General features: G+C 54.7%; 1 protein-coding gene across 7 annotated transcripts; it reads left to right on the forward strand.

The window, feature by feature from the left end:
• On the forward strand, positions 1-27,642 carry LOC140912369 (integrin alpha-X-like). Of its 7 annotated transcripts, none has more exons than XM_073346636.1 (30): positions 1-100; positions 5,169-5,283; positions 5,425-5,531; positions 5,744-5,808; positions 6,427-6,541; positions 6,984-7,114; positions 7,372-7,517; positions 7,975-8,128; positions 9,703-9,853; positions 10,226-10,299; positions 10,591-10,720; positions 10,875-11,023; positions 13,078-13,218; positions 13,529-13,735; positions 14,031-14,161; positions 18,540-18,697; positions 18,867-19,021; positions 19,186-19,317; positions 19,902-19,975; positions 21,189-21,330; positions 21,616-21,729; positions 23,174-23,253; positions 23,409-23,492; positions 23,644-23,722; positions 23,971-24,078; positions 24,317-24,400; positions 24,574-24,687; positions 24,899-24,991; positions 25,151-25,261; positions 25,452-27,642. In XM_073346636.1, the coding sequence occupies exons 1-30, from the start codon at positions 64-66 to the stop codon at positions 25,572-25,574; spliced, it is 3,504 nt and encodes a 1,167-aa protein (XP_073202737.1). In that variant the 5' UTR covers positions 1-63; the 3' UTR covers positions 25,575-27,642. The 7 variants fall into 7 exon arrangements, with proteins under 7 accessions (XP_073202737.1, XP_073202738.1, XP_073202741.1 ...); XM_073346637.1 differs by having other exon boundaries at positions 5,428-5,531; XM_073346640.1 differs by lacking the exon at positions 24,574-24,687.

Below are 27,642 nucleotides of genomic sequence, written 5' to 3' on the forward strand. Positions count from 1 at the left end.
CTCCAGGCACTGCCCTTGAACCTCTCACTCCCCGCTCCACACACACCCCTCACCCAGCACAGGATGGACCCCCTGCCTCTGCTCCTCTACCTGTGCGCAGGTAAGTGCCAGCCAGAGGGACTGGGAAATGCTGGGCTCCTCCACATGGGTGCCCGGCGAGTACCCCTCTGGCAGGGGGATGGGAGCATCTGGACCGTCGGGACTCCTGGTCCTATCCCTGGCTGGCTCTGGGCGGGTGGGAGGGAGTGGGGTCTGGTGGGTTACAGCGGGGGACCTGTGCATCAGGAGTCCTAGGTTCTCTCCCCAAATATGGGCGGGAATGGGGCTCTAGTGGCTTAGAGGAGGGATGGGGGGCGCCGATAACCAGTATTCCTGGGTGCAGTTCCCTCTGTGTTCTGTTCCCCCAGACTCTCTGGGATGGGAGTGGGTCAGAGGTGCGACTCCCCTTCTCTGTGGGGCGTGTGTGCTCGGTAGGATGTGGGGCGAGGGTCCAGCGGATGCGAAGTGGATGCAGTGTTCGCAATTGCGCAATCCTGCTGTTAAACCACAGCCACTTCCCGCTGCTTCAACGTCACATCTCTCTTCTCTGTGAGTCCTGGACCCATCAGGGAATGGAGGGGGCTGACTTTGGGGTGGCTGAGAGTGAGGGGGATGGGCTGGGCAGGGGGGACAGACTGGGAGATGGGGTCTGAAAAGGGATGAAGGGAAGAATGGGGGAGGCCACCTCAGCTCCTCCCCCACCCTCAGCTCCCTTGTCCCCAGGCCCCACCCACCCAGCTCCACAATTCTGCATCCCGCTTTGCCCCATATCTACTCCTCCTACAGCTCTGGGGGGTCTTTACTACCTCCCAGGCCTGGAGGGGGCAGCTCCCAGGGGATTCTTGCAGAGGGATGGCCACGCTGTGTGTTAGGGATTCACTCTTGCCACTGATGGGCTGTTTGGTGTATCTTGTGTGACATGAGTTTGGTGGGTCTCAGCTCAGGCTCCCATGGCACAAGCTTACCAGGCCACCCTGCATTAGCTGACAGACTCGGTCGAGAGACCGAGAACTGCCTGGGCCATGGAGCTCCCACTGCGATGCTGCGGCCAATCCTTGGAGGCAGAAGAAGGGGAAACTCGAGTAAGAGCAGAAAGGTTATTTTACCTCTGTATTTGCTCGTGATGTGAGTGCTGCTGGAATCCTGTTCTGCCACTTCTCGTGCCCACAGTTGAAGAAGGATGTTGATAAATTGGGGAGGGCTCAGAGAACAGCCATGAGAATGATCAAAGCATTAGGAAACCTGCCTGATGGATTGAGCTCCTTGAGTCTATCGCTATTTAGATTAACAAAGCAAAGACCAAGGGGTGATGATCTCAGTCTATAAGTACCTGCGTGGGGAACAAATATTTGATGATGGGCTCTTCAATCTAGCAGAGGAGGGTGTAACATGATCCATGGCTGGAAGCTGAAGCTAGACAACTTCAGACTGGAAATGAGACGTAACATTTCTAACACTGAGAGGAATTAACCACTGGAACAATTTACCAGGGGTCGTGGTGGATTCCCCGTCACTGGCAATTTTACATCAAGATTGGATCTTTTTCTAAATGTTCCAGTCTAGTTCAAACAGGGATTAATTTAGAGAAGCTCTCTGGCTCCTGTTACACAGGAAGTCAGGGCAGATGAACACAGCAGTTCCTTCTGGCGTTCTATTCTGTAATTCTGTGAAGGTTGATCTGCCCCTGCAACCCTACAGAAAGTCCCTCTCCCCCCGTGAATCCAGGTCGGCAAGAGATAAATCAAGGGCTTCATTCACCAGTGCTAAACACACTCCTTAGATTTCTTCTTCACATGGAAGTTTCTGCTGCTATGCAAATGAATGCATGGGCAATTTGCATAAAATGGCCATCCAGGGCTAGACACAAAGGAAACTTGAATGAACTGGTGGGGAGCGGCTGGTTGTCAGGACTCCTGGGTTCTATCCCCAGCTCTAAGAGGGGAGTGGGGTCTGGTGCTCAGTCTCAGAAAGGTTTTGGAATGAACTTGCTAAGGGTACAGCTAATGATGAGATTTTACATAGGGTAATTAACACTATTACCCTCAGGTGGGCAGGACATTCCTGATCAACTCCACATTTTCAGTTCAAAGCAGAACTGTCTGTTAGTGATGGCATATTGTTTAGAGGGAATAGAATAGTGGTGCCGAAGATGTTACAAGCTGACATGCTCACAAGAGGACATGAAAGACGCTTGGAACTGGAGAAATATCAATGCAGAGCCAGAGAGAGAATGTACTGGCCACAAATGAGCAATGAGCTAGCGAAATTGTTAAAATGTGTGAAACAGGCCCCCAGTGCCAACCTAAACAGAGTAAAAGAGGCTATGTTGGTAAGCAATGAACAGTGAAGGGCATGATCTGAAGTTGGTGTGGATCTATTTGCATATGCAGGTGAGGGCTCTGTTTTGACACTGGATTATAATTCTCATTCTCTGGAGGTGGTTTTACTAGAAAATAATACACCAAAAAACATGTTATAATGCACATGAAATCCGTATTTTGCAGGCATGGAATCCCTGAAGTTATTTGCCCGGCGTTGAGATGCAGCCACCTATGGGGTGGGGCCTGGGGGCTGTTTGTACAAGGATTCCTTCACCCAGCACTGAGATGTGGCCACTTGTTGGGTCTCTCTGGGAGGGGATGGGGGGAGGTGTGACTCTCACTCTCCATGGGGCACGTGTGCTTGGTAAGATGTGGGCTGGGGTTGGTGGGCAGGAAATGGATGTGGTTGGCATGGTCCTGCTGTAAAGCGACCACAGCTTCTTCCTCATTCAAGGTCATGTCTCCTCTGTCTGTGAAGCTGGGACCTCTCAGGGCATGGGGGGAGGTCACACGTTGTGTTGGCTGAGAATGAGAATGAGAGATTTGAGGCTGGGACTGGGGACTTTGAGGCACATTGGGAGATGTGTCCTAAAAAGGGATGAAGGGAAGACTGGGGGAGCCTGCCCCCACCCTCTCAGCACCCCTTTTGTCCAACCAGCCCCACAATTTCACAACCTCACCCCCCAGCCCCACAATTCTGCACCCCACCTTGCCCCACATCTGCTCCTCCTGCAAATCTGGACAGTCTTTATAGCCTCCCACCCTGGAGGGGGCAGCTCCAAGGCGACTCTCCTTCCCAGGTCTGGGCTTGCAGGGATGGAGAAGGCAGAAGGGCCAGGGGAGAGGAGAGAAGAGCCAACTGGAGAGATTCTTACACTCCCTACTTGTCTCCCACAATTCCTCTCACCTCTGCTTGCCTCCTGCAGCAGCCCTGATTGGCTATCAGGAGGTGGGGGATGTGGGGAAGATCAGCCAGTTGGAAAGGGGTTTCCCCACTCACCCACTTCCCCCAGCCAATCCCACAGAGGATGGCGGGGAGTTAGCTACCCAAATGCATTAGGGATTCAGTGTTGCCATCCACTGCCTGTTTCTTGTGTGACATGAGTTTAGTGGGTCTCAGCTTCAGCTCCCACAACACAAATTTTACCAGCGTGATACTGTGGCCAAAAGGGCTGTTGCAATCCGTGTATGCATGAACTGGGGAATCTCGAGCAGGAAGAGAACCTCAGAGTTATGAACACCAGAGTTAGGAACTGACCAGCCAACCCCACACTTCATTTGAACCAGAAGTACGCACCCAGGCAGAAGCAGAGCCCGCCCCGCCCCCAAAGCAATACAGTATGGTGCTGTGTTAGATGTAAACTACTAAAAATATAAAGGGGAAGCTGCATTTTTCTTCTGCATAGTAAAGTTTCAAAGCTGTGTTAAGTCAATGTTCAGTTGTAAACTTTTGAAAAAACTGTAATGTTTTGTTCAAGTTACGAACATTTCAGAGTTACGAACAACCTCCATTCCCGGGGTGTTCATAACTCTGAGGTTCTATTGCATTTTACCTCTGTATTTGACCCTGGTGCTACCCCCTTCTGGACTAGTGAGTCCAGTTCTGGTGACCATAGTTCATGAGGGATGTTGATAAATTGGAGAGGGGTCAGAGAAGTGCTATGAGACTAATGAAAGGATTGGAAAACCTGCCTCATAGTGATAGACTCAAGGAGATTAATCTAGTTAAGGGAAGGTTAAGGGGTGGCTTGACCCAAGTCTAGGAGTACTTATGAGAAGAACAAATATTTAATATTGGTCTCTTCAACCTAGCAGATAAAGGGTAACACGATCCAGTGGCTGAACGTTGATGATAGGCAAACAATGGACATGCCTACCCTAGCGATCGTACAGCGACACAGCTGTACCCATGCAGCTGCATCGATGTATGATCACTCGTGTAGCTACTCTGTGCCGACAGGAAAGAGCTCTCCGGTCAACGTAATTAAACGACCACAGTGAGTGGTGGTAGCTCTGTCGGTGGGAGAAGCTCTCCTGCCGCCACAGGGTTCTGCACACTGCCACTTATGCCAGCGAAAATTATGTCGCTCAGAGGTGTGGTTGTCTCATACCCCTGAGAAACACAAGTTTTGCCGCCGTAAGTGGTAGTGCAGACTTGGCTCGTGACTGCAAATAAAGCCGACATTTTTAACAGGAAGCGTAATTCACCCTTGGAACAGTTTGCCATGAGTTGTGGTGGATTCTCCATCACTGGACATTTAAAATCATGATTGGACGTTTTTCTGAAAGACCTGCCGTAGTTCAATCAGGAATTAATGCAGGGAAGTTCTCTGGCCTGTGTTATCCGGGAGGTCAGACTAGACGATCACAATGGTCCCTTCCGGCCTTGGAATCTATCAGTCTATGAAGTCTCTGATCTGACCCTGGTACCCCGACAGGAAGTGCACCCGCTATGGATCAGCGTCAGGGAAGCTGATGGAGACAAATCTAGGGCTCCCTTCACCAGCATTAGCTCCACTCTTGATATTTATTTTTAAGCGGGAGTAACTGGCACTATGCAAATAAATGCAGGGAATGATTTGCATAATATGGCCCTTGAGGACTAGGGAGCAGGTGGTGAGGAGCTGGGAGTCAGGACACCTGGGCTCTATCCCTGGCTTGGGAGAGGAGTGGGATTTGTTGAGTTAGAGCGGGGTGTGTGTGTGTGGAATTCAGTCCCGTAGCCAGAAGGAGCCGACCCCTCAGCCCCAAACACTGGCCCGTTCTCCATAGGGAAAGCTCTAACTGGTGACTGTTCAACCCCTGCAGTGCTGGCCCCAAGCCGTGAATTCAGTGTGGACGTGGAGGGACCCATCACCTTCCAGGAGGCAGCAGCGGGGTTTGGGCAGAGCGTGGTGCAGTTCGGGAGTGCCAGCACTCGGGGGTAAGGGCCTAACCTGGGCTCAGGGCCCCACATGACTCCTGCCCAATACTACGGGGCTTGTCTGGCTGGGCTGCCCCTCGTGGGACCCACTCCCCTGGGAGTGATGGGGCATCTCCCTAACCCCCCTCTGCTCTCTCCCAGCAGGCTGATCGTCGGGGCCCCGCAGCAGATAGGAGGCGTGAATGAAACTGGCAAAGTCTACAAGTGCGACCTGGGTTCCAGACGCTGCCAGGAGATCCTCATCCAGAGTAGGGGCACCCTGTGCTGTGGGGTGCAGCAAGAGGATTGGAGTGGGAGTCAGGACTCCTGGGTTCTGTCCCCAGCTCTGGGAGGGAGTGGGGTGGGGTCTAGTGGTTAGAGTGGGGGGAGCTGGGAGTCAGGAATCCTCAGTTCTCTCCTCCGCTCTAGGACAGGAATGGAGTTTATTTGCTCACCCTGGTGTGCTTCTCTCCCCTGTCAGGACCCCCCGATGCCATGAACATGTCCCTCGGTTTGTCGCTGGCTTCCCGAGGCTCCCAGTTCCTGGTAGGTACCACACTCAGGGGAGATGGGTGCTGGGACTGGGGTCCGACATTTACTCCCTCATCATTCCAGGGGACAGCTCCCTCCCCAAAACCCCACTACTCATGGACGGTAGTAACTGGGCTGTGTCAGCGTGACTGGAGCAATGACGCAGAGGTGACAATTGGGTGACATCACCATGACTACATGATAACTGTGCGAGGGCTGTTGGTAACTCCTGTAACTGGAGGGGGGGCACAAGGATGCAGTGGGAAATGGCGGTGGCCAGGTATCCTTGGTTTGGCAACAGTGACCCCGTGAGATGATGTTGTGAGGGATGGAGGCAACTGGCTTATGTTGCCATGGTGACAGTGACTAGAAGGAAGCAGGAAGCTGATGTAGCAGGAAGCATTGTAACTGGGTTGTCGCCATGGCGACAGTGACTGTGCGTGAACTAGCAGAAAGCGTTGGAACCAGGTGATGCCCTCATGTGGGTCCCGTCTGCCCCGGCAGGGGCTTTCCCTGCATACCCATAGGGTTGTGGAGCAGACCCCTGGCTCCCCCACCAGACCCCTGGCTCCCCCACCCTCAGTGCTCTGTTCAGAGGGGCACCTACTGACCTCATGCCTTCTCGTGCCCCAGGTGTGCGGCCCCACGGTGCACCGGGCCTGCGGGGAGAACATGTACGTCAACGGCTACTGCTTCCTCCTGGACCAGAGCCTCCGGCAGGTCCAGCGCATCCCAGACACCCACCCAGGTGAGGGGTGACACAGGGGTGTGGGGGGGGGACCTATGCTCTGGGGTCACGGGTGGGTACAAGGGACATGGGAAGTTGGAGGGGAGATGGGTCTAGATGGGTCTGATATGGGTTGGGATACCAGGCTAGGTGGGCCCATTAGTTTGATTCAGGATGTCAGTAGGAGCTGGGAGTCAGGACTCCTGAGTTCTGTCCCAGCTCTGGGAGGGGGAAGGGTGTATTTTTTTCATGCCAGTGCATGTCATGGTCTACTCTCAGGACCCCTTCATGGCAGGGACGGGATGATATTGCAACAGGGGGGCCGAAGGGGTCTGATCGGGGTGGCCAGCAGGGGGCGGGATATCAGCTTAGATGCGCCCATTGGTCTGGTCTAGCTCTTTCTGTTGGGTTTCCCATGTTTGTGGAGTTGAGTCAGGACGTACTTCATTCCTGTCACTCTCAGAGTGCCCCAGACATGTCACAGACATAGCGCTCCTCATTGACGGCTCGGGCAGCATTGCACCTGTGGACTTTGGAAAAATGAAGGCGTTTCTCGCTGAGATCATGAAGCGTTTCCGCAGCACCAACACGCAGGTAATGGGCAGAAGCTGAACCCTGACTACGTACCCTGCCTCTCACAGTCAGTGCTGACCCCAAAGCCCCAGTGAAGCTCTAGGGGGCGCTGTTCTGCAGGGGGAGCAGTAAAGGATTTTGCATCCAAAACCAGGAAAAAATTCCAACAGAACCACTACGTCCCGACTGCCTCAGCCCTTAACTGAGTCTGATGCCTGCTTTTATTACCCTCCACCCCTGGGGTTGTTTTTCTCTCTTCTCCCCGCCTCCCCTTGCAGTTCGCCCTCATGCAGTACTCCAATAAATTTCAATTGCACTTCGACTTCATGGAATACAGGAGAAGTCATGACCCCGATCACCTTGTCTGGAGGATTGAGCAGCTTCATGGAACGACGTACACGGCCACAGCCATCCGGAAAGTGGTGTAGGTATTGCCCTCCTCCCAGTGCTGACTCCACAGGGAATGGGCTGTAAGGACATGTGAGCTACGAGAAAGGACTCAGGACCACTGGGTTCTATCCCCAGCTGTGGGAAGGGACTGGGGACTAGTGGTTAGAGCAGGGGGGCTGGGCATCAGGACTCCTGGGCTCTGTCCCCACTCCGGGAGGTGGGTGGGCATTAGTAGGTTAGAGCGGGGAGGGAGATGCTGCAAGCAAGGGCTCCAGGGATCTATTGCCAGCTCTGAGTTTCTGTTGCTGAGTGACTTTAAGCAAGTCACAGCCCCGCCGTGTGCCTCAGTTTCTCCATTGGTTAAATGGAGGCAATGACAGTGGCCTCCTTTGTACAGGACTTTGAGATCTGTAATGCCAAAGCAGTGGACGAGCGCTAGGTGTTATTACGTATCAATAACCCTCCCAGGCGTTCCCCCGCCCCTTTTCCAGGCTGGAGCTGTTCACCTCTGGGAGAGGCACTCGGGATGAGGCCACCAAGGTTCTCATTGTGATCACAGATGGGCAGAAATACAACGACCCACTTTCTTATTCAGACACCGTCCCTGAGGCTGAGAGAGCTGGTATCATCCGCTACGCCATCGGGGTGAGCTGCGGCTGTGTGGAGAACTAGTAGGGATCTGAGCCCATGTCCAGGTTCCCATTAGATAAGGGAGAAGAACTGACCCAGGGTTGTAACTGGGTCAACGTGTGACGTTATAGGAGAGCTGGAGCTCCTCTCTTGTTCAGGTTTTGCAGAGCTGTCTAGTTACAGGTTGGGTTTTCTGCCTGCCCTACGGTCCACGTGCTGACTCAGATTGCCATGAAATTTGGAATTCCTCATGGGGACACAGGTTAGGATTTGGGGTCACTTGAACTAGGGGCTCCTGACATACAGCCCCCCAGTTAAACAGCAAAATCAACCGGTTCTAATAGTTTTTTCTGCACACACCTGGGACTCAAACAACGGCTCTGATCCTCCCCAAACTGGTGTCAGTCACTTGACATTTATCTCCATGAAACTGCTGAGCCAAAGAGATTGAAATGAGCATCAGCAGCAAGATAAAGGGCAAGTCTACGCAACAAACTTAAGTCGACTTAAGTTACCTTGTCACACAGCCACCTCAGTAATTCAATCATTTTTTCATGTGCACATTATCCTCCTTCTGTTGGTGGTGCGCATCCACACCAGGAGCGCTTGTATCGACTTAACTGTCAGCGCGGGGCATGGTGGGGCCCTGACAGCCAGCGCCCCAAGGCGATATGAGCAATGTGGTGCCTATGCGGACACTGCACCGACCTGACTACATTGAGCTCAGTGCACCGGCACTTGCGGAAGTGGAGTTATGAAGTCGGTGTGGTGGATGAGTTACAGGGGTGGGAGCTACATTTTAGCAAGGCCGCTTACAGAGTTAGGTCGACGTAAGTCCTACATCAACAAACTCGGGTTTAGAATCATAGATTCCCAGGCCAGAAGTGACTTTTTGCAGTCATCTAGTCTGAGCTCCCGTGGAGCACAGGCCAGAGAATTGCCCCCAACTAATCCCTGCTGAAACCAGAGCAGATCTCTTAGAAAACCAGCCAGTCTTGAGATAAAAATTGCCAGGGATAGAGAATCCACCACGGCCCGTGGTGAGCTGCTCCAAGGGTTAATTCCCCTCACAGTTAAACCTGAGACCTTCTTTCCAATCTGAATGGGTGTAAATTCTGTTTCCAGCCATTGGATCTTGTTCGACCTTTGTCTGCTGCTTACCGGGAGGTGCCTGACTCCACCTCTGAACTGACTGCACACAACCCACCCGGACTAGCGCAGTGGTCCCGGCCCTTTACCCCTTGCCCTGAGGTGTCCCTCGGAGACATTGCCCGCACTCACCCCTCACTACGCCCTGGAGGTTGAGTCATGCTGGGCCCCAGAGCGCTGACAATCCCCATGGCAAGGAGACCCCTGTGCCCTGCTGCTGGTACAACCGACACAACTCGGTGCTGAAATGGGGCAGGCTCCATAACTCCAGGCTCCAGCGGCCCGCCACCCCCCACTTACCAGAGTAGCACATGGTGCTGGCTGAGCCATGCCTCTCTAGGGCCCAGCAGGGCTCGGGGCGGGTGGGTGTTGGCCCAGGGCTCTGGGCTGAGTGACGCCCATGCCCTGGTCTCTCCTGTACCTCCCTCTACGCCGTGAAGGTTGGTGAGGCCTTCTCCAGTGACACTGCCCAACGGGAGCTCCAGGAGATCGCCTCTGAGCCCACCAAGGAGCACGTCTTCCGGGTGGACAATTTTGATGCCCTCCAGAGCATCCAGAACCAGCTGCAGGAGAAGATATTCGGTATCGAAGGTACCAAAGCCAGGGGAGCGGCCGCACTGGACCTGGGGCTCTAGAAATCGGTTTTCAAGGCCAAGATGGGACGGGGAGCTGCTGGAAATCCAGAGCCCAAATAGGCCCCAAATATTCTCTCTTTCCCCATTCAACATGTATCCAGTAATCTTCCTCCCTAAATGCCCCTGATGCCTTTCTCATCCAGGGCCCCCGGGCAGGGGACTGGGTGGCTCAAGGGGCTGATACGGGATACGGGGCCTTTTCTCTAGGGGGCGCTCGATCCAATCCAGCCTCGAGGTGGGGAGAAGGGCTGGCTCAGGGAATGGGACACGGCGCCTTTACTGTCTATGATGATCTCTCCTGTGTCTGTCTGTCAATCTCTCCCCACAGGCACCCAGTCCCAGAGCGGCAGCTCCTTCCAGCTGGAGATGTCCCAGGAAGGATTCAGCTCCCTGCTGTCCCCTGTGAGTGACGCCTGGCCCCAGGGTGTGTCCCTGGAGCCCAGAGTCCTGTGGGAGCAGTGCAGGGGGCACCCCCCCTCTCACTAAGGGCAGACACTAGGGGGCTCTATGCTGCAGCGAGTGGTGTGGGGGCCCAGTAGGGGGTGCTCACTCCCCTGGCCATCAGCACTGACCCCAGTGTCCCAGCACGATGCTAGGGGGCGCTGTGCTGCAAGTGGTGGCTGTGTCTAGTAAATACACGCCGTGCTGTCTGTTCCCTGTAATCGGTCCCCTTTGCCATCGCTGTCGATTTAGGACGGGCCTGTGCTGGGAGCAGTGGGAGCCTATGACTGGTCCGGTGGGGTATACCTATATGGGCACAGCGGGAAGCCGAGCTTCATCAACATGTCCAGAACCTCCACTGACATGAATGATGCTTACCTCGGTAAGAACAAACCCACCGAGCTTCCCTTACCTTTTTAAACAGCCCCGCGCCCCACCCCAGAGGTGGCTGCATCTCAGTTCTGGGAAAGTTCTGTGCAGCACTGTTGTAGGGCTGTTTCCCATCTCACCTCCCCACGTCCCTCTCTTCCTTTGAGGTTATTCGTCTCAGGTCATCACAGCCAATGGGCAGAGCAGCTACTTGGTCGGGGCCCCTCGCTATCAACACGCCGGCAAAGTCGTCCTGTTCTTCCGAGATACCAAGGGTGGGAAATGGACACCCACATCAGAGGTGCGGGGAGAGCAGGTATGGGGAGCGTTACTGGTAATATGGAGTGTGGGTGTGAGAGAGAGAGGGCTGGAGGAAGCCTGTAAGATTTTGACATGGTGTAATATTTGTGTTTGATTCACCTTCAGGAATGATTCAGTCAGAGAGCCTCAGGCAGGGGATAAACTTGACTGGTTTAGGGAATTGCGCCGCAGCTGACATTCAGCATCTCTCCAATATCCCACTGCTGTTACCTTCACTTACAGTCTAGATAGAGCTCATGAGACCGATACAGACAGAGGTCCAGACATACCAAGGGACTTAGGCGTTGTGATGCTTCAGGGAGGCACTCTTCCACCTAACTCAAATGTCGGGCCTCATCGAGTAGGCAGGCTCAGAGCCACCACGATCTTCACAAACCAGCCGGAGGAGAAGAGGGAGGGCCTCCCTTATAGATGGTGGTTAGATTTCTCACCTAGGACATGAACAACCCCTGGTTTGAGTCCCTGCTTTGCCTGATGAGGAAGAAGGGGCATAGCGTATACTGTATAAGTATACTGTATACATAGCGCATACTGTATAAGTAGGGGCATAGCGAGCAGATCGAGGGACGTGATCGTTCCCCTCTATTCGACATTGGTGAGGCCTCATCTGGAGTACTGTGTCCAGTTTTGGGCCCCACACTTCAAGAAGGATGTGGATAAATTGGAGAGAGTCCAGCGAAGGGCAACAAAAATGATTAGGGGACTGGAACACATGAGTGATGAGGAGAGGCTGAGGGAGCTGGGATTGTTTAGCCTGCAGAAGAGAAGAATGAGGGGGGATTTGATAGCTGCTTTCAACTACCTGAAAGGGGGTTCCAAAGAGGATGGCTCTAGACTGTTCTCAATGGTAGCAGATGACAGAACGAGGAGTAATGGTCTCAAGTTGCAGTGGGGGAAGTTTAGATTGGATATTAGGAAAAACTTTTTCACTAAGAGGGTGGTGAAACACTGGAATGCGTTACCTAGGGAGGTGGTAGAATCTCCTTCCTTAGAGGTTTTTAAGGTCAGGCTTGACAAAGCCCTGGCTGGGATGATTTAACTGGGAATTGGTCCTGCTTTGAGCAGGGGGTTGGACTAGATGACCTTCTGGGGTCCCTTCCAACCCTGATATTCTATGATTCTATGATTCTATGAAGGCTTTAACCAGGGCTCTGCTGTCTCTCAGGGAGTGCCCTCACCACTGGGCCTTAGGGTGGTTGTGATTTGTACACATTGTGCAGCCCAACTGATATTTAATTAGTCAATTAAAATGGAATAACTTTAACAGGCAAGACCGAGGGAGCGCTCAGCTCAGGGGTTAGGGCATTGACTTAAGAAATAGCAGACCCCTGTTCAAGTCCTTCTCCTCTGACCACACGTACCAGATGGTGCCCTACAGGTGGAAGAGCGTTTGTTTTCCCCCAGTTTGTGGATCCTGCTGGGGTGTGGTGGGAAATGGGCAACTGGCTGCCTAGAGTAAGACAGGAGTGCACATGCCCTGCCCTTGAGGCAGCAACATAAGGAGCTTCTACTGCAAAAACATAGGCACCAAGTCAGGTTAGGCACCTAAAGGGTCAGCAGCAGCCATGCAGAGGTTTTATGAATCACAGTGCACCTAAGTCTGGGGGTTAAGCACATAAGTACCTTTGTGGATCTGCTCTAGAGAGACTCAGGCAAGGAAAATTACATTACTAGTGATAGCAGCAGTGTTCGAAAAGGATCACACTACACTAACGAAGTGAATTTCTCCAAGATCTAACTGCCTATACGTTCCAGCAGAACAGAACTTACAAGAGTGACTCAGTCAGTGAATAAACTTTACTCGAGCTAGAACAGCCGCTAGAAAGAACTGCACCACAACTAGCATTCAGCGTCTCTCCGAGATCTAGCTGCCTCGTTGTGCAAGAACACTTTCAGCAACAGCACCACCCGCTGTGCAGCGAGAGGGTGCGACTGGGGATGGAATGAGGATTGGGACTGAATCCTCAGCCCCAGAGGGTGAGAAGGGTCCCAGCGGGAGAAGAAGGAGGAGGTGACTAAATGAAAGGGGTGACTTATCTGCCTCTCCAGATTGGCTCATATTTTGGGGGTACACTGTGCGCTGTGGACCTCGACAGAGATGGGAACACGGACCTGGTTCTAATCGGAGCCCCCATGTACCATACACCTCTGAATGGAGGACGGGTCTATAACTGCCTGATTAACTGGCCGGTAAGAAAGAGGATGGAGCCAGGGGGAAGATGGATGGCCTGGGGTTCTTTGCCTGCACTGCCATGCAGTTGTGATGCTGGGACAATTAGCATGGCAGTAACAGGCGCGGTGCTCCAGGAAGTAGGATGGGGGGGAATCATTCAGGGAAGCTTTTCCCTGCCAGTCAGAGTTGGCCCCGATGCCCCAGAGCGGTGCCAAGGAGCGCTTTGCTGCAGAGAGAGGGAAAGACGGTCAGTAGGGACAGGGGTACTCTCTGCTGGAAGTCAGTGCTGATCCTTTCCCCATGTGTTTCCTTCGATGGGGCCTGCAGGGGATGACATTGATCTGCACCAAGACACTGCAGGGGCAGATGGGGCAGGCGTTCGGACGCTTTGGGGCCAGCATGTCCGAAATCGGGGACATCAGCGGGGATGGACAGACGGATGTGGCCATCGGGGCCCCCATGGAGAGCGACAATAGCGGGGCCTTGTACATCTTCCATGGGGAAAAGGGAGGCCTCAATCCCCAGTATAGACAGGTGAGCCCAGCCCGTGTGAGAAGGGGTCACCAGAAAGCCCCGAAGAGACATGATGGGGCCCCATAGCCCCCTAGTGCCTATTAGCCTGTAGCTGCCACTTTCCCATCCCTCACCCTCCGCTGCCCCCGAGTGCCCATTATACAGTACAGCCACCCCTTTCCCACCCCTCACCCTCCACTGCCCCCTAGTGCCCATTGTACAGTACAGCCACCCCTCACTCTCCACAGCCCCCTAGTGCCCATTGTACAGAACAGCCGCCCCTTTCCCACCCCTTGCTGCTCTCTCTGCCCCACAGCGCATCGAGGGGTCACAGTTTCCCAGCAGGCTGCACTACTTTGGCCAGGCCGTCAGTGGTGGGACAGACCTGACGAGGGACGGACTGCCAGACATCGCGGTGGGGGCAGAAGGGCAGGTCCTGCTGCTGAGGTGAGTTACTCTGTGTCGTTGCGCTGCTCCACATGGTAGTCTCAGGCCTTGTCGACGCTACAGAGTTTTTTTGATAGAAGTTCTGTCCGCGATTAAGAAGCGCGATAATTTCACCGCTATTGCATGTTCACACTACGCTCCTTGTGTTGGCAGAGCGCATCCACACTTGGTGGTCTGGCACTGACAGTGAGAGCAGGGCTCTGGGTGGGTACCTATCCCAGGGTGCGACTCGCCACATTCTGCCGCTTGGAATTGTGGGAAGGCGGAGTGGATCGCAGCACCTCATGGGTGCTCGCTCAACGTCCCATGATGCATTGTTTTCTGTCCCAGCATTCCATGGGCTTCTGACCAATTTTAGCGGCATTTTAACACCCCCTGTTTACTGTACGCCCGCCATCTCTGTGTGAAAGGATGGACCCCGCAATGCTCTCTACTGTTGTGGTCACTGCTTTGAACACACCGGAGCTGGTCAGGCAGTACATCGTGAGCACCCAATCTGTACAGCAATAGGAAGGGGTACTTCTCTGAGGTATAGCAGGCACTTGTTGATCACTGCAGGCATTTCACTGACATCAGCACAGGGTGGTCCAGGAAGGTGCATGACGCACGCATCTTAAAAAACTCTGGTCTGTACAGAAAGGAGTAAGCAAGTAAAGGAGTAATCTTTCCACACCAGAAGATTCCAGTGGGGGATTTTGAAATGCCCACAGTGTTCCTGGGAGACCCAGCCTACCCCTTACACCCATGGCTCATGAAGCCTTACTCGGGAAAACCTGGACCGCAGCAAGGAGCGCTTCAACAATAGGCTGAGTAGGTGCAGAATTCTCCTGGAATGTGCTTTGGCAGGTTAAGAGCGCGCTAGCGATGCCTTTATGGCAGGTTAGATCTAAGTGAGAAAAAGAATTCAATGGTCATAGCTGACTGCTGACTGAGGCAAGATTTTGAGATTGCGAACCAGTAATGTGTATTTCTATACAGCAATCTGCCATGCTTCATTAAACTCAATTATCTTATTTGACCTAGCACTTGCATTGATTCCTGACTGGGATTTCTAGTAAGCAAATGACTAGAATGCATGTAAATATTACTAGCAGCAACAATCACTATGTGTAGGCATGGGTGGTCGGTGAACTGGGGGCTTGGGGGTGCTATCCCCTGGCCTAGCCCACCCGTTCTACTCAGGGCTCTACCCCACACACCCCACCCTTCCCTGCCAGAGCCCAGAGCCCCCCTCCCCACCCCACCCCCACGCACACACACAAGCCCTGAGCGCTGAGCGGGTGATGCAAGCACCAGCTCCAGCTGCCTGGCATCCCTGGCTGCAGGCCAGCCCCCACTAGCACCAGCCCCAGGGCTCCTCTGTTACTTTTATCATCCTCCCATGGGCCTTTAGAGTGCACTCCTCACACTCCTTTCTGTCCCATCTTTCCATTTCTCTCAGCACCATGCGTTCTTTTTTTTCTGACTCAGAGGATTGGAGCACCTCTCTGAACACGTCCTCCTTGCTCCACCTTGGTTGCTTCCTTATCTGGAGTAGGTGCTCCGCCGGTGTGTAGTGGGGTCCCCTGAATGGCACATCTGCAGATGCACAAGAAACAATGCACAGAAGCATGACAGTTAGTTCATGCACAGCATTGAATCATTACAGTAAAATACACCTCTTGTAACATACCAATCACTTTCTCAATGTACCTTGGCAAGCACACATCTCAACGAACACCGTAAACATGGTGAGTATGGCCTAGGTGCGGGGTGGACATTCAAAATGGGGCAAAGGGTGTTGATGATGCTTTCAGAGGATCAGTGAAGGGGACTGGGGACAATATTGTAAATTCTGCCACCATTTTCCACAGGCGGATGTCAGTGAAGCTGATAGCTCATTCCTGAGGGTAAGCAAGGGCACATCTACTGCCTGCATCCAGGCTCAGACCAGGTCCCTAGGCTGCTCACCTGGGTGCCTCTTTGGTCCCTGCACAAGTGATTGCCAAGTGGTGCGGGAAAATTTCCTACAATGGGGAAGAAACAAAGCAGCTCTGCCAAGGAACCTTTGGCAGAGGATTGGCAAGAACCTCCAGGGTAGTTTCCTAGAGATCTCTCTGGAGGATTCCCATGAAATCTAGGTGTGCATCAGCACCCTCTTCTGCTGCACTGCTAAGCTGCACAGGGAAAGCTGGTCTTGCACATTTCTATCTCTTCCTTCACCCACCACTACAGTATTCAGAGCAAAGGACAGCTGTCCGCCATGTAATCGAGCAGTATCTGCTCAAAAAGATCACTCACCAGGGGTCTCCTCTCCTGCATCGTGCTTGCCGGAGACAGACTGCTGGGACTGGCTCCACCCCTCTGGAGTGGAAAAGAGTTCCTGACTCACCATGGTACCGGACGACCCTGCCATGGGGTCCAAAACGTCCTCCAACTTGACCTCCTCATCCACCACTTCGTCCTCAGGGTTAGGTCCACTTTCCATTCCCTCCCGCCCCATCAAAGTGTCCACGGGGCTCTTGGTGGTGGAGATGGGGTTGCCACCTAGAATGGTGTCCAACTGCTTGTAGAAGCGGCCGCTCTTTGTTGCAACACCGGAGCGAGGGTTTGCCTCCCTTGCCTTCTGGTCCGCCTGCCTCAGCTCCTTTATCTTCGCTCTGCACTGCACCGTGTCCCGATTTGTAGCTCTTCTCACATATGCCATGAGAAATCTGCCTGTAGGTCTTGAAGTTGTGGCTGCAGAGCAGCAGGGTTCGAACCGCTGATTAGAGCGGTCAGGTCGTAGATTTGCCAAATTTCTAGTCACACAGAACCGAATGCCTGCCTCTTCCCTGAGGCCCTATCCCTGCCCTCCCCCTTCCCCAAAGCCCCGCCCCCGCTCACTACATTCCCCCTCCATCGGTGGCTCGCTCTCCCCCACCCTCACTCACTCTCACTGGGCTGGGGCAGGAGTTGGGGTGTGAGAGGGGGTGAGGGCTCTAACTGGGGGTGTGGACTCCACGGTGGGGCCAATAATGAGGGGTTCAGGATGCGGGAGGGGGCTCGGCCTGGGGCAGGGAGTTGGGGTGTGTGAGGGCTCCGGCTGTGGTGCAGGATCTGGGGTTCGGCTGGGGATGAGGGGTTTGGGGTGTAGGGGGGGCTCCAGGCTGGGATGTGGGGTTGAGGGATTTGGAGTGAGGGAGGCATCTCTGGGTTGAGGCAGAGGGTTGGGGTGCAGGAGGGGGTGAGGGCTGTGGGCTGGGGGTGCTGTCTATGGGGTGGGGACGGGGTGAGGAGTTCAAGGTGTGGGAGGGAGCTCTGGGCTGGGGCAAGGGGTTGGGGTGCAGAGGGGGTGAGGGCTCTGGGCTGGGGTTGCTGGCTCTGGGGTGGGGCTACGGATGAGGGGTTTGGAGTACAAGAGGGGACTCTGGGTGGGGGGGGCTCAGGGCTGGGGCACGGGGTTGGGAATCAGGATTGGGGCATGGACTGACCTCTGGTGGCTCCTGCTCAGCAGTGCAGTGGGGGCGGGGGGGGTAAGGCAGGCTCTCCTACTGCCATGCGTACCCCAGAAACAGCCAGCAGGTCTGGGTCCTAGGTGGGGGGACAGGAGGCTTTGCCCCATTTTGAAGACACACCACTCTTGCCACCGGCACACCCCTCCCCCCGGCCCCAGCTCCCATTGGCCGGGGAGTGCAGAGCCAGCACTCAGAGAACGTGCCCCCCTGCCCCAGAGGCCGGACCTTCTGGCCAATTCTGGGGCACAGCCCAGTGCCAGCCAGGACAGGAAGGGACTAGCCGGCCTTAGAGCCGCAGCACCCCCGACCGGACTTTTAACGGCCACCTGGTCAGCAGTGCTGACCGGAGCCACCAGGGTCCCTTTTCGACCGGTTGTTCCATTTGAAAATCGGACACCTGGTCACCCTCTCAGGAAGGGCATTGTGGGACACCTCCTGGGGGCCAATCACAGCAACATGACCAAGCGCAGTCTTCACACTGGCACTTTGTCGACAAAGCTTTGCCGCAAAACGCTCGAAGCCTCTCGTCGAGGTGGTTTTACGTTGTCGGCAAAACAGGAGAGTTTTGTCACCATAAGTCACATTGTCGTGTGTAAACCTCCAGTGTTTTGTGGACAAATGCTGCTTTTTGTAGAAAAAATCTCTACAGTGTAGACAAGGCCTTAGTATTCTGAGTGTGAGTGTCTGTGACTGCTGCCCTCAGCTGGAGAATGGCACAAGGACAGCTCTGCTGCTCCCTTCTCTGCCCCCCAGCATCTCCTCTAGCAGAGCTGCGTGTCCATAACCCATCTCCCTGGGGTGCTGTGAGCACATCCAGGCTGGGTGGGAGGCTCAGGGGAGGGAGGGGGCCTGGCTCCATTGCAGAGAGCAGCTGCGTGATGGTTCTGTTCCTCCCATGGCAGGTCCCGGCCGGTGCTCAGAGTTGGGGTCTCCATCAGCTTCCAGCCCCACACGATCCCAACCTCAGCCTTCAACTGCCAGGGGCAGGAGCAGCTCAACACGGAGGCCAGCAGGGCAGAGGTCTGCTTCACTGTCACTAAGAGCACCAGGGACAGCCTAGGTCAGACCAAACCCCCACCCGCCATTCCCCTCCCCTCTGAGTGAGCCAGTCCCCTGTCCTGGGGATGGATCGGAACCAGCACCCCCTAGAAGGACAAAGCCCCATGTCCCATTTCCCCTTGAAGTTCCTGCTCTCAACTTCTCTGTCCCCCGTTTCCCCTTCCCCATAGGTGACAGGATCTCCAGCACCATCCAGTACAGCCTGGCTCTGGACCCCGGGCGGACAAAGATCCGAGCCACCTTCAACTCCACCGGCCCTGTCCTGCGCAGGGAACTGCGGCTTGGCATCAAGACGAGATGTGAGATGTACCGGATAACGTTTTCTGTGAGTGTGGGGGGTCCTAACCCCTTCCCCTCCCACTGTGTCTGCCCCTCCAACTCTGCCCCTTGCTCCCAAATCACCCAGAGAACAAACCTCTCTCCTGGTCCCACCCAGCCCCCAGCCCCCCTTTCCCTTCAGAAGCCTGACATGTCTTTCTGTCTCCCCAGCTCTGCCCAGAGGACACCCTGACCCCCATAACCTTGCGTCTCAACTACATCCTGATGGGGGAGCCCATCCCTACCGCAAGCAACCTCAAACCCATCCTGAGCGAGGACTCCGCGACGGTGTCTGCAGGCTTGGTAAGCTGCCAGAGCCAGGCCCCGCGGTGGGTCTGCTGCAGGGATTGAACCAGTGACCGCGGGGTTTGAATGCAAGAGTCTGGTAAATTCAGAGGCAGCAGCAGCCTCCTAATCCTCTTTACACAGCGCAGCCACTCGAGGGTGACAGATGGATGCTGAGTTTGCCTCGGCATCTCCCCTCCATGGGAACATTCCAACTTCTCCTCAAAGCTCCCAAAATTTCTGTCCAAAGAAACAAATATTTTGGCTAAAAAATGTGATTTTTACTAGACAATTGTCAATATTTATTTTGGCCAGGGCCCCCTAAAGGGGAAAGATCCCATGTCCTGTTCCCCATCCCCCTGAGCCGGCCAGTCCTCCAGTCGCGGCACTCCTAGAAGTGTGAAACTGCCGCTGGGCAGAGGGTGAGGAGGAAGGGTGGGGTGGGGGGGCTGATGATGGGTTTATCTGTCCTCCAGTGCAGGGGGCTGGGAGGTGCTGGGGTAACAGGACGGTCCCTGGGTCCCCTCAGTGTCACTCCGGCAGGTGGTGCTGCAGACCCCTCCCCACCCACTCTGATCCTGCTCTCCTGGGTCTCCAACCAGCTCCCGTTTCAGAAGGACTGTGGCACAGATGACCGCTGCGATGACCAGTTAGAAATCTCCTTCAATTTCTCTGGGTAAATCACTGAATCCTCCCTCCAAAAACACCTACCATGGTGGGACACATTTGGTTTGATCACACTTCGGATCTTCAACATCCAGCTGGAGATCTTGTTAGATTTCCAGTGCTGATGGATGGGGGTTTGAGAAGGGTTGCCCCCTCCCACTCCGGGGTGCCCCCTGATGTACTGGGGATAGCAGTGAGCCTGCTGGTTCCACCAGCCTGGTCTCCCTTACACTGTTCTGCTGAGCCAGGCCCTCAAGCTTCCTCTAGCACACACCCAGGTAGGGACACACCCAGCTGCAGAAAGACACAGACACTGAAATCAGCTCTGCATGGGAAGAATCAGCTCGGGAATTGTCCGGCACGCAAGTACACACAAGAGTGTAAACCCAAAATTGTATTGTCTTGCGCCACACAGAAAACTGTACAGCGTAAGCTCATGAAAAGCACCCCCTCCCTCAATGTGGAGGAAGATATGCACAGCTTTTTGCCCCCCAGTTATGACTTGCACAAACTGGTTGAGAGAAAAAAAACATACGTTTAATAACTACAAAGGATAGATTTTAAGTGATTATAAGGGATAGAAAACAGATCAAAGCAGATTACTGAGCAAATAAAACAAACATGCAAACTAAGGTTAATACACTAAAGAAACTGGCTATGAGTAGTAATTTCTCACCCTAAATGTTGTTTTAAGCAGGTTGCAGTGTTTCTTGTAGACAAACCACTCTTGCTTGCAGCTTCGAACCCCAGATATTCCTTTCACCGGCCAGACACCTTCTAGCCTGGGTCCAGTCCTTTCTTCCCCAGATCAATCTTAGGTATTTTCAGCAGTCATCTTCGGCAGGGATTTAGTGAAGAACCAGCCCCATAAACTCACTTCCCTGCCTTATATAGGATTTACATGTGGTGGGAATCCTTTGTTTCCCTGTTTGAGCCCCATCCCCAAACAAATAGGACAATCACATTCAGTAAATCATCACCTTTCCAGTGATACCGCATGTGACCCATCTTGCATAAAATACAAATTAGTTATGCCATATTCATATCACAACAGTAGCTCTATGAAGAATATGGGGCGTAGTGTCACAGGGTGCACTGCTGTGGGGAAGATGCACCGCTGGAAACTCACAGCGCTGGGGTCCCCGGGTGGACACTGATAGAAGAAGTTCACAGAGCATCCAGGGCACTGCCCTGAGGAAGCTCACCCCTTTCTCCCGCCTTAGCTTGAGCACCCTGGTGGTGGGCGTCACCCCCGAACTCAACACCACCGTCTCCATCCAGAATCATGGGGAGAATTCCTACAGCACCACGGTGCGGTTCTTCTACCCAGCCGCGCTGTCCTACCGCCGGGTCCTGCTGCTCCAGGTACCCCAACGAACACCAGGCATGAGGGGCAGGCTCTGCAGTGGGGAGCCATGCTGCAGGGAGTGGACAGGGAACTCAGCAGGGGTTGCTGAGCTGCAGGGAGCAGGTGGGGGTCTCGATAGAGGAGCTGAGTTGTGGGGAGCGGGGGGCTCGGCGGGGGGCGCCAAGCTGCAGGGAGCGGGCCAGGGGGGGCTCGGCAGCAGTGCTGAGTTGCAGGGAGTGTGCAGGGGGCTTGTCAGGGGTGCTGTGGTCTACGTCTCTCACTGGCTGGTCTCTCATGGTCAGTCTAACAGGAGGGCCATGGCCGTTAAGTGCAGCTCGGCCGTGGGCTCCAAGGAACAGACTCAGAGGAACAGCACCTGCCACATCAACTACCCCATCTTCTGGAGTGGAACTGAGGTAGGGACGGGCCCTGGCCTCAGCCCTGGCATGTGAACTCCCCAGGTGTGAGCGAGGGTTGCCAGGCATCCAGTTTTTGACTGGAATGACCGGTCGAAAAGGGACCCTGGCAGCGCCGATAAGCACCGCTGACCGGGCTGTTAAAAGTACGGTTGGAGGTGCAGCGAGGCGAAGCCAGGCTCCCTGCCTGCCCTGGCTGCACGGGGCTCCTGGAGGTGGCCAGCATGTCTCTGAAGCTCCCTGAGGCAGGGGAGATCAGGGAAGCTCTGTGCGCTGACCCCCCACCCCCCGGCCCGCGCCTCTGCCTAGTGACCCGGGAACCACAGCGAATGGGAGCTGTGGGGGCGGTGCCTACCGGGCGTTGGTAGCATGCACTGCACAGAGCTGCCTGCCCGCGCCGCTGCCTAGTGGCCTGGAGCTTTCGGGAGCAGCATGGAGCCAGGGCAGGCAGGGAGCCCACAGTAATTCCACTGCACTGGTAACTGGGGGCTGCTTGAGGTTAGCGCCACCCGGCCAGAGCCCGCACCCCAACCCCCCTCCTGCAGCCCAGCTCCCTACTCCAGGTCAGAACCCCCTCCCACACCCTAACTCCCTCCCAGACCCCACACTCCATGCTCCTGCCGCAGCCCTGAGACCCCTTCAGCACCCAAGCTCCCTCCAAGAGCCCATACCTTGAACCTCCTCCCGCACCCGAACACCCTGCCCCAGCCCCGAGCCCTCTCCCACACCCTGAACTCCTCATTTCTGACCCCACCCCAGACCCCGCATCCCCAGCTGGAGCCCTCACCCCCTTCCACACCCCAATTCCCTGCCCCATCCCAGTGAAAGTGAGTGAGGGTGGGGAACGGTGAGCAACTGAGGGGGGGAGGGCTGGAGTGAGTAGGGGCGGGGCCTCAGAAAAGGAGTGGGGCAGTAGAGGGGGAAGGGTGTTCAGTTTTGTGCAATTAGAAAGTTGGCAACCCTCGTGTGAGCCCAGCTGGGAGCAGAGAGGGGCAGTTCCCTGGGGTCAGCCCAGCCCGTGACAAGCGATGTGCTGGGGAAAGTGCCCCGGGGAGCCCGGCGAGTCAGTGCAAACAGAGCCCTGAGGTCACTCCGGGGCTGGAGTCAGGCCCTGCCGGGGCTGCAAACCAAGAGCCAGACTTTGGGGGGCTGGAAATCAGGCCTTACTGGGGGAGAGAAGGGGAGGGGCTGTTCCCTCCCCCCTTTGGGGTCCTAAAAAGGATGGTTAATGGGGTGTTGCCATGGCACAGAGTGGGTTGAGGTCTCTGGATCCCAAACCAGATTAGCGCTCTCTGTGGACAGGAACAGGGTCATGTTAACACCTTTGCCTCCTTCTAAGTTCATACAACAGTCCCCCTGGTCCCCTGTGCCTCCCCCGCCCCGCAGTCTCTGGCAGTTCCCCAGGCCCTGAGCCCAGCAGCTCTCACCCCCGTGTGTTTTCCAGGCCGTCTTCGTCGCCACCTTCGACGTCTCCTCTGAGGCTGACCTGGGGGACAGGCTGCAGATCACGGCCAAGGCCAGCAGGTGAGGGGGCCGTGCAGGGCCAGGGGTCAGGGTGGGGGCAGTGGGAGGGGGCCGTGCAGGGAACAGGACAGGGCAGTGGCTTGTGATGCAGCCTCCCTGCCAGTTATCTGCCTGTGTCTCCTCACGTCTCTCCCCTTTGCCCTCCCCTCCCCCAGTGACAATGGCGGCCCCATCACCCAGCGCATGATTCACCGGGCGGAGCTGCCGGTCAAGTACGGCATCTTCGTCATCCTCACCAGGTAGGTCAGTGCGGAGACAGAGGGGAGAGCGCCCCCTGCTGGGGCCCCATCCCCGCCCCCTGCAGCACAGCGTCCCCACCCACCGCCACTCTCCAGCCCCATCCAGCACACTCCCGTCTCTCTCCTTCCTTCCGTCCTTTTCCTCCCCCAGCCTCGAGGAGTCGACCAAGTACGTCAACTTCTCTGCCGAGGACGCAGGGACAAGTATGCCAGTGACACATGGATACGAGGTGAGGCCGACGGCACAGAGTGCGAGGGGGGAGACGGGGCAAGAGGGAGGGAGTGGAACTGCCTGAGTCAGATTTAGTGGCTTAGAGCACAGAGAGATGAAGGTGGGGGTGGGCAGGGAGCCAGGACTCCTGGGTTCTATCCCCAGCTCTGGCAGGGGAGTGGGATCTGAGGGTCAGAGCGGGGGCTGGGGATCAGAGCTCCTGGGTTCTCTTCCTGCAGTGCCCTGTAGCGAGTCTGTTTCTTTCAGGTCAAGAACCTGCGGCAGCGAAGCGTCCCCATCTCGGTCACGTTCCAGTTCCCCGTGGAGCTGAGCGGGGTCCGGGTGTGGGACGCCTCTGAGGTCGTCCCCTCCAAGGTACCTGCCTCTCCCTGCCCTTGTGTATGTGAGATGGGCCCAGTGATGCCTGCTCGGCCCTACAGCGCCCCCTGCTGGGACAGAATGCCTAGGGGGGAAAGGCCACATGTTCCCCCTCCCCACTGGAGCCAGCCAGTCCCCTGCCCTGGGGCCAGATTGTAGCCGGCACCCCATAGAGGGGAAAGACCCCGTGTCCCCTTCCCGCCCCCATTAACACCGTGTCTCTCTCCCTCCCCAGCCCCAGCTGGTTCAGTGCACCAGTGAGGTGGGAACGACCAGTTCAAAGGACCTTGTGAAGCAGATGAGCGAGCGCCCCCTGCTGGTGAGTGCAGGCCAGTGCAGGTCCCAGCAGCCCCTTCCCTTGGCACTAATACAGACAGTGAGTTGGGGGCTAGGCTGGGGGAGGGACCCCTGCTATAGACAGACTGAGACCCTTATGCCCAGGCAGAACCCTGCACGCCCACTGCCTCACCCGGCGATATCCTTCCGCCCCAGGACTGCTCCGTGGCCACCTGTAAGAAGATCCGGTGCCGAATCCCCTCCCTGGAATTGCAGCAGCCGCTGGAGTTCATGATCAAAGGGAACGTCAGCTTCCAGTGGGTCTCCCAGGTAGGAGAGCTGCCACTGCCTCCTGGCCCCAGGCAAGAGATCCCCCCGTGTGAACAGCCCCTGAGCCCCTCCCCAGAGCTGGCTGCATCTCAGTGCCGGGCAAGGGATCCCTGTGTGAACGGCCTGTAAATTTCTCTGGGTCTCTCTGGGATGATGCTCCGGCCTGGTTTGTGTCATTTCCAGTCAGGGACGGTAAATTTCTCTGTTCCAGACTCAGCAGCAGAAAGTGAGTCTGGTGAGCGAGGCCCAGATTGAATACGAGGAGAAGAAATACACCCAGAAGGAGGGATTCATCCAGCGCCAGGTACCAGAGTGACTGTGCCTGGGATAGAGAGAGCATCGGGTACTGGTTAGAGCTGGGAGCCAGGACTCCTAGGTCCTGTCCCTGCTCTGGGGGGAAGTGGGGTCTGGTGTGATAGTGTCAGGACTCCTGGGTCCCCATCTCACAGCTCCTCTCCCCCAGGTGCAGACGGTGGTGGAGCGCTTCGCGGTCTATAACTACCTGCCCATCATCGTGGGCAGCAGCGTGGGGGGCCTGGTCCTGCTGGCTCTCATCACAGCAGCCCTCTACAAGGTGAGTGGGGCAGGGCTCTAACCCTCCCCTACAGCCCATCACCCTCGGGGAGGGGCCTGTGGCTCTCCCAGCTCGTGGAGGAGGTACAAGGATTTTTCCTTCATAGGTTCTCACAGCCCATCCCTCCTGCTCCTCCACCATGAGCCTGTCTCTGTCTGCCTCTCACCATCTCCCCTCTGTCTCCTTCCAGCTCGGCTTCTTCAAGCGCCAGTACAAGCAGATGATGGAGGACGCTGTGGAGGGCGAGGGGCCTGGCCCGACCCAGAGCTCCTCCGCTGGCAAACCCCCTGCTTCCGATGTCCCCAAACAATAGCCCCCCATGCGCCAACGCCCCCAGCTTGGCCTCCCTCTGGGCTGCTCCAGATTCACCCCTGCCCGCTTATGTTGGTCACTGGACACCCTCCCACCAACAAAATGCATCCTAGTGCCAACTAGAGCCAATCATTACTGAAATTAGGCTGGGGCAAATTCTCTTTGTCTTTTTATAATTTTGATGGAAAATGTTGAAATTTCTTTTCGGCCTTTTTTTAAACTTCCATCGATTTTAAATTTTGATGTGGAAAATTATGGGTATTACACATCTTTTTTTTTCTATTTTTATCTATTCAGATTATCCCAGTTGTGGGAATTTATGTGTATGGGGGGGGCCGGGCCGTATGTGGAGGTCAGACAATTATTTAATGGCAGTAGAGGTTGAGATTCAAAAAGTTAAAGCTTTATAACTGTGCTTGGAAGGACTGGATTTTTATCGGGAAATGTTGTATTCACCACACGCACATAAACTGCTGGCAAAATATTTCTATTGCTAATAATCAAAATTTGCAGATAAGCAAAGTAAGAATAATGCTGCCTGAGAACTTTTTAGAGTTGGATTTGAGGCTATTGACTTAGACTAGGTCTACGCTGGGGGGGATCAATCTAAGATACGCAATTTCCGCTACGAAAATAGCGTAGCTGAAGTCGGCGTACCTAGATCGACTTACCGCGGTGTCTTCACGGCGCTGAGTCGACTGCTGCCACTCCCCATCGACTCTGCTTGCACCTCTCTTGGCGGTGGAGTACCGGAGTCGACGGGAAAGCGCTCAGGGATCGATTTATCGCATCTAGACTAGACACGATTGTAATGATGCTGGTTCAGGCGGGACCCAGCTGAGAGTATCAGTTCAGGACAAATTGCTTCAAGCAGGGCAGTTACAGCCCAAGGCTGGCGTTTCTATGCACACCAAGGCAAACCAAACCAGCCAGACAGAGAAGACTTTCGTTTTACCCCACTGGCTAACCACAAGTCACACAAGCAATTCCCTTAGACACCCCAGTTTCCCAGTATCACCACCATTGCCCCTCAATATGGGGACAAATGGTTATGAAAACCAATACCCTAGTAAAAGAAAAAAGGTTCTCTCGCTCCCAAAGGACGAAGCCCCAGACCCAGGTCAAGATACAAATCAGATCTTACCCACAAATCACGCTGTTGCCAATCCTTTAGAATCTAAAATCTAAAGGTTTATTAATAAAGGGGAAAAGATACAGATGAGAAATAGAATTGGTTAAATGGAATCAATTGCATACAGCAATGTCAAAGTTCTTGGTTCAGGCTTGTAGCAGAGATGGAATAAACTGCAGGTTCAAATCAAGTCTCTGGAGAACATCCACAGCTGGGATGGGTCTTTCAGTCCTTCGTTCAAAGCTTCAGTGTAGCCAAGTCCCTCCAGAGGTAAGAAGCAGGATTGAAGATCAGATGGAGAAGCTGCAGCAGCTTTTTATATTCTCTTGCCATGTGGTCTTTCTTCCTTTGTCCCAAAGACAAGCTGTCCACCACATGGCCTGGAAAAACCTCAGAGTTCTGTCCATAGGCATGTCCCTGCACACCTTGCTGAGTCATAAGGCGTGTCTGCCTTCTCTCAATGGGTCAGTTGTATCGCTGATGGTCCTTAATGGTCCATCAAGCAGGATAGGCAGAGCTGACACCAACTTGTCTGGAGTGTTCCTGTCATAAATATAAAGGGAAGGGTAAACCCCTTTAAAATCCCTCCTGGCCAGAGGAAAAATCCTCTCACCCGTGAAGGGTTAAGAAGCTAAAGGTAACCTCGCTGGCACCTGACCAAAATGACCAATGAGGAGACAAGATACTTTCAAAAGCTGGGAGGAGGGAGAAAAACAAAGGGTCTGTGTCTGTCTGTGTGATGCTTTTGCCAGAGATAGATCAGGAATGGAGTCTTAGAATTTAGTAAGTAATCTAGCTAGGTATGTGTTAGATTATGATTTCTTGAAATGGCTGAGAAAATAGCTGTGCTGAATAGAATGAATATTCTTGTCTGTGTGTCTTTTTTGTAACTTAAGGTTTTGCCTAGAGGGATTCTCTATGTTTTGAATCTAATTAC

The sequence above is a fragment of the Lepidochelys kempii genome, chromosome 6 (assembly GCF_965140265.1).
Source record: "Lepidochelys kempii isolate rLepKem1 chromosome 6, rLepKem1.hap2, whole genome shotgun sequence".
Classification (NCBI taxonomy): domain Eukaryota; kingdom Metazoa; phylum Chordata; order Testudines; family Cheloniidae; genus Lepidochelys; species Lepidochelys kempii.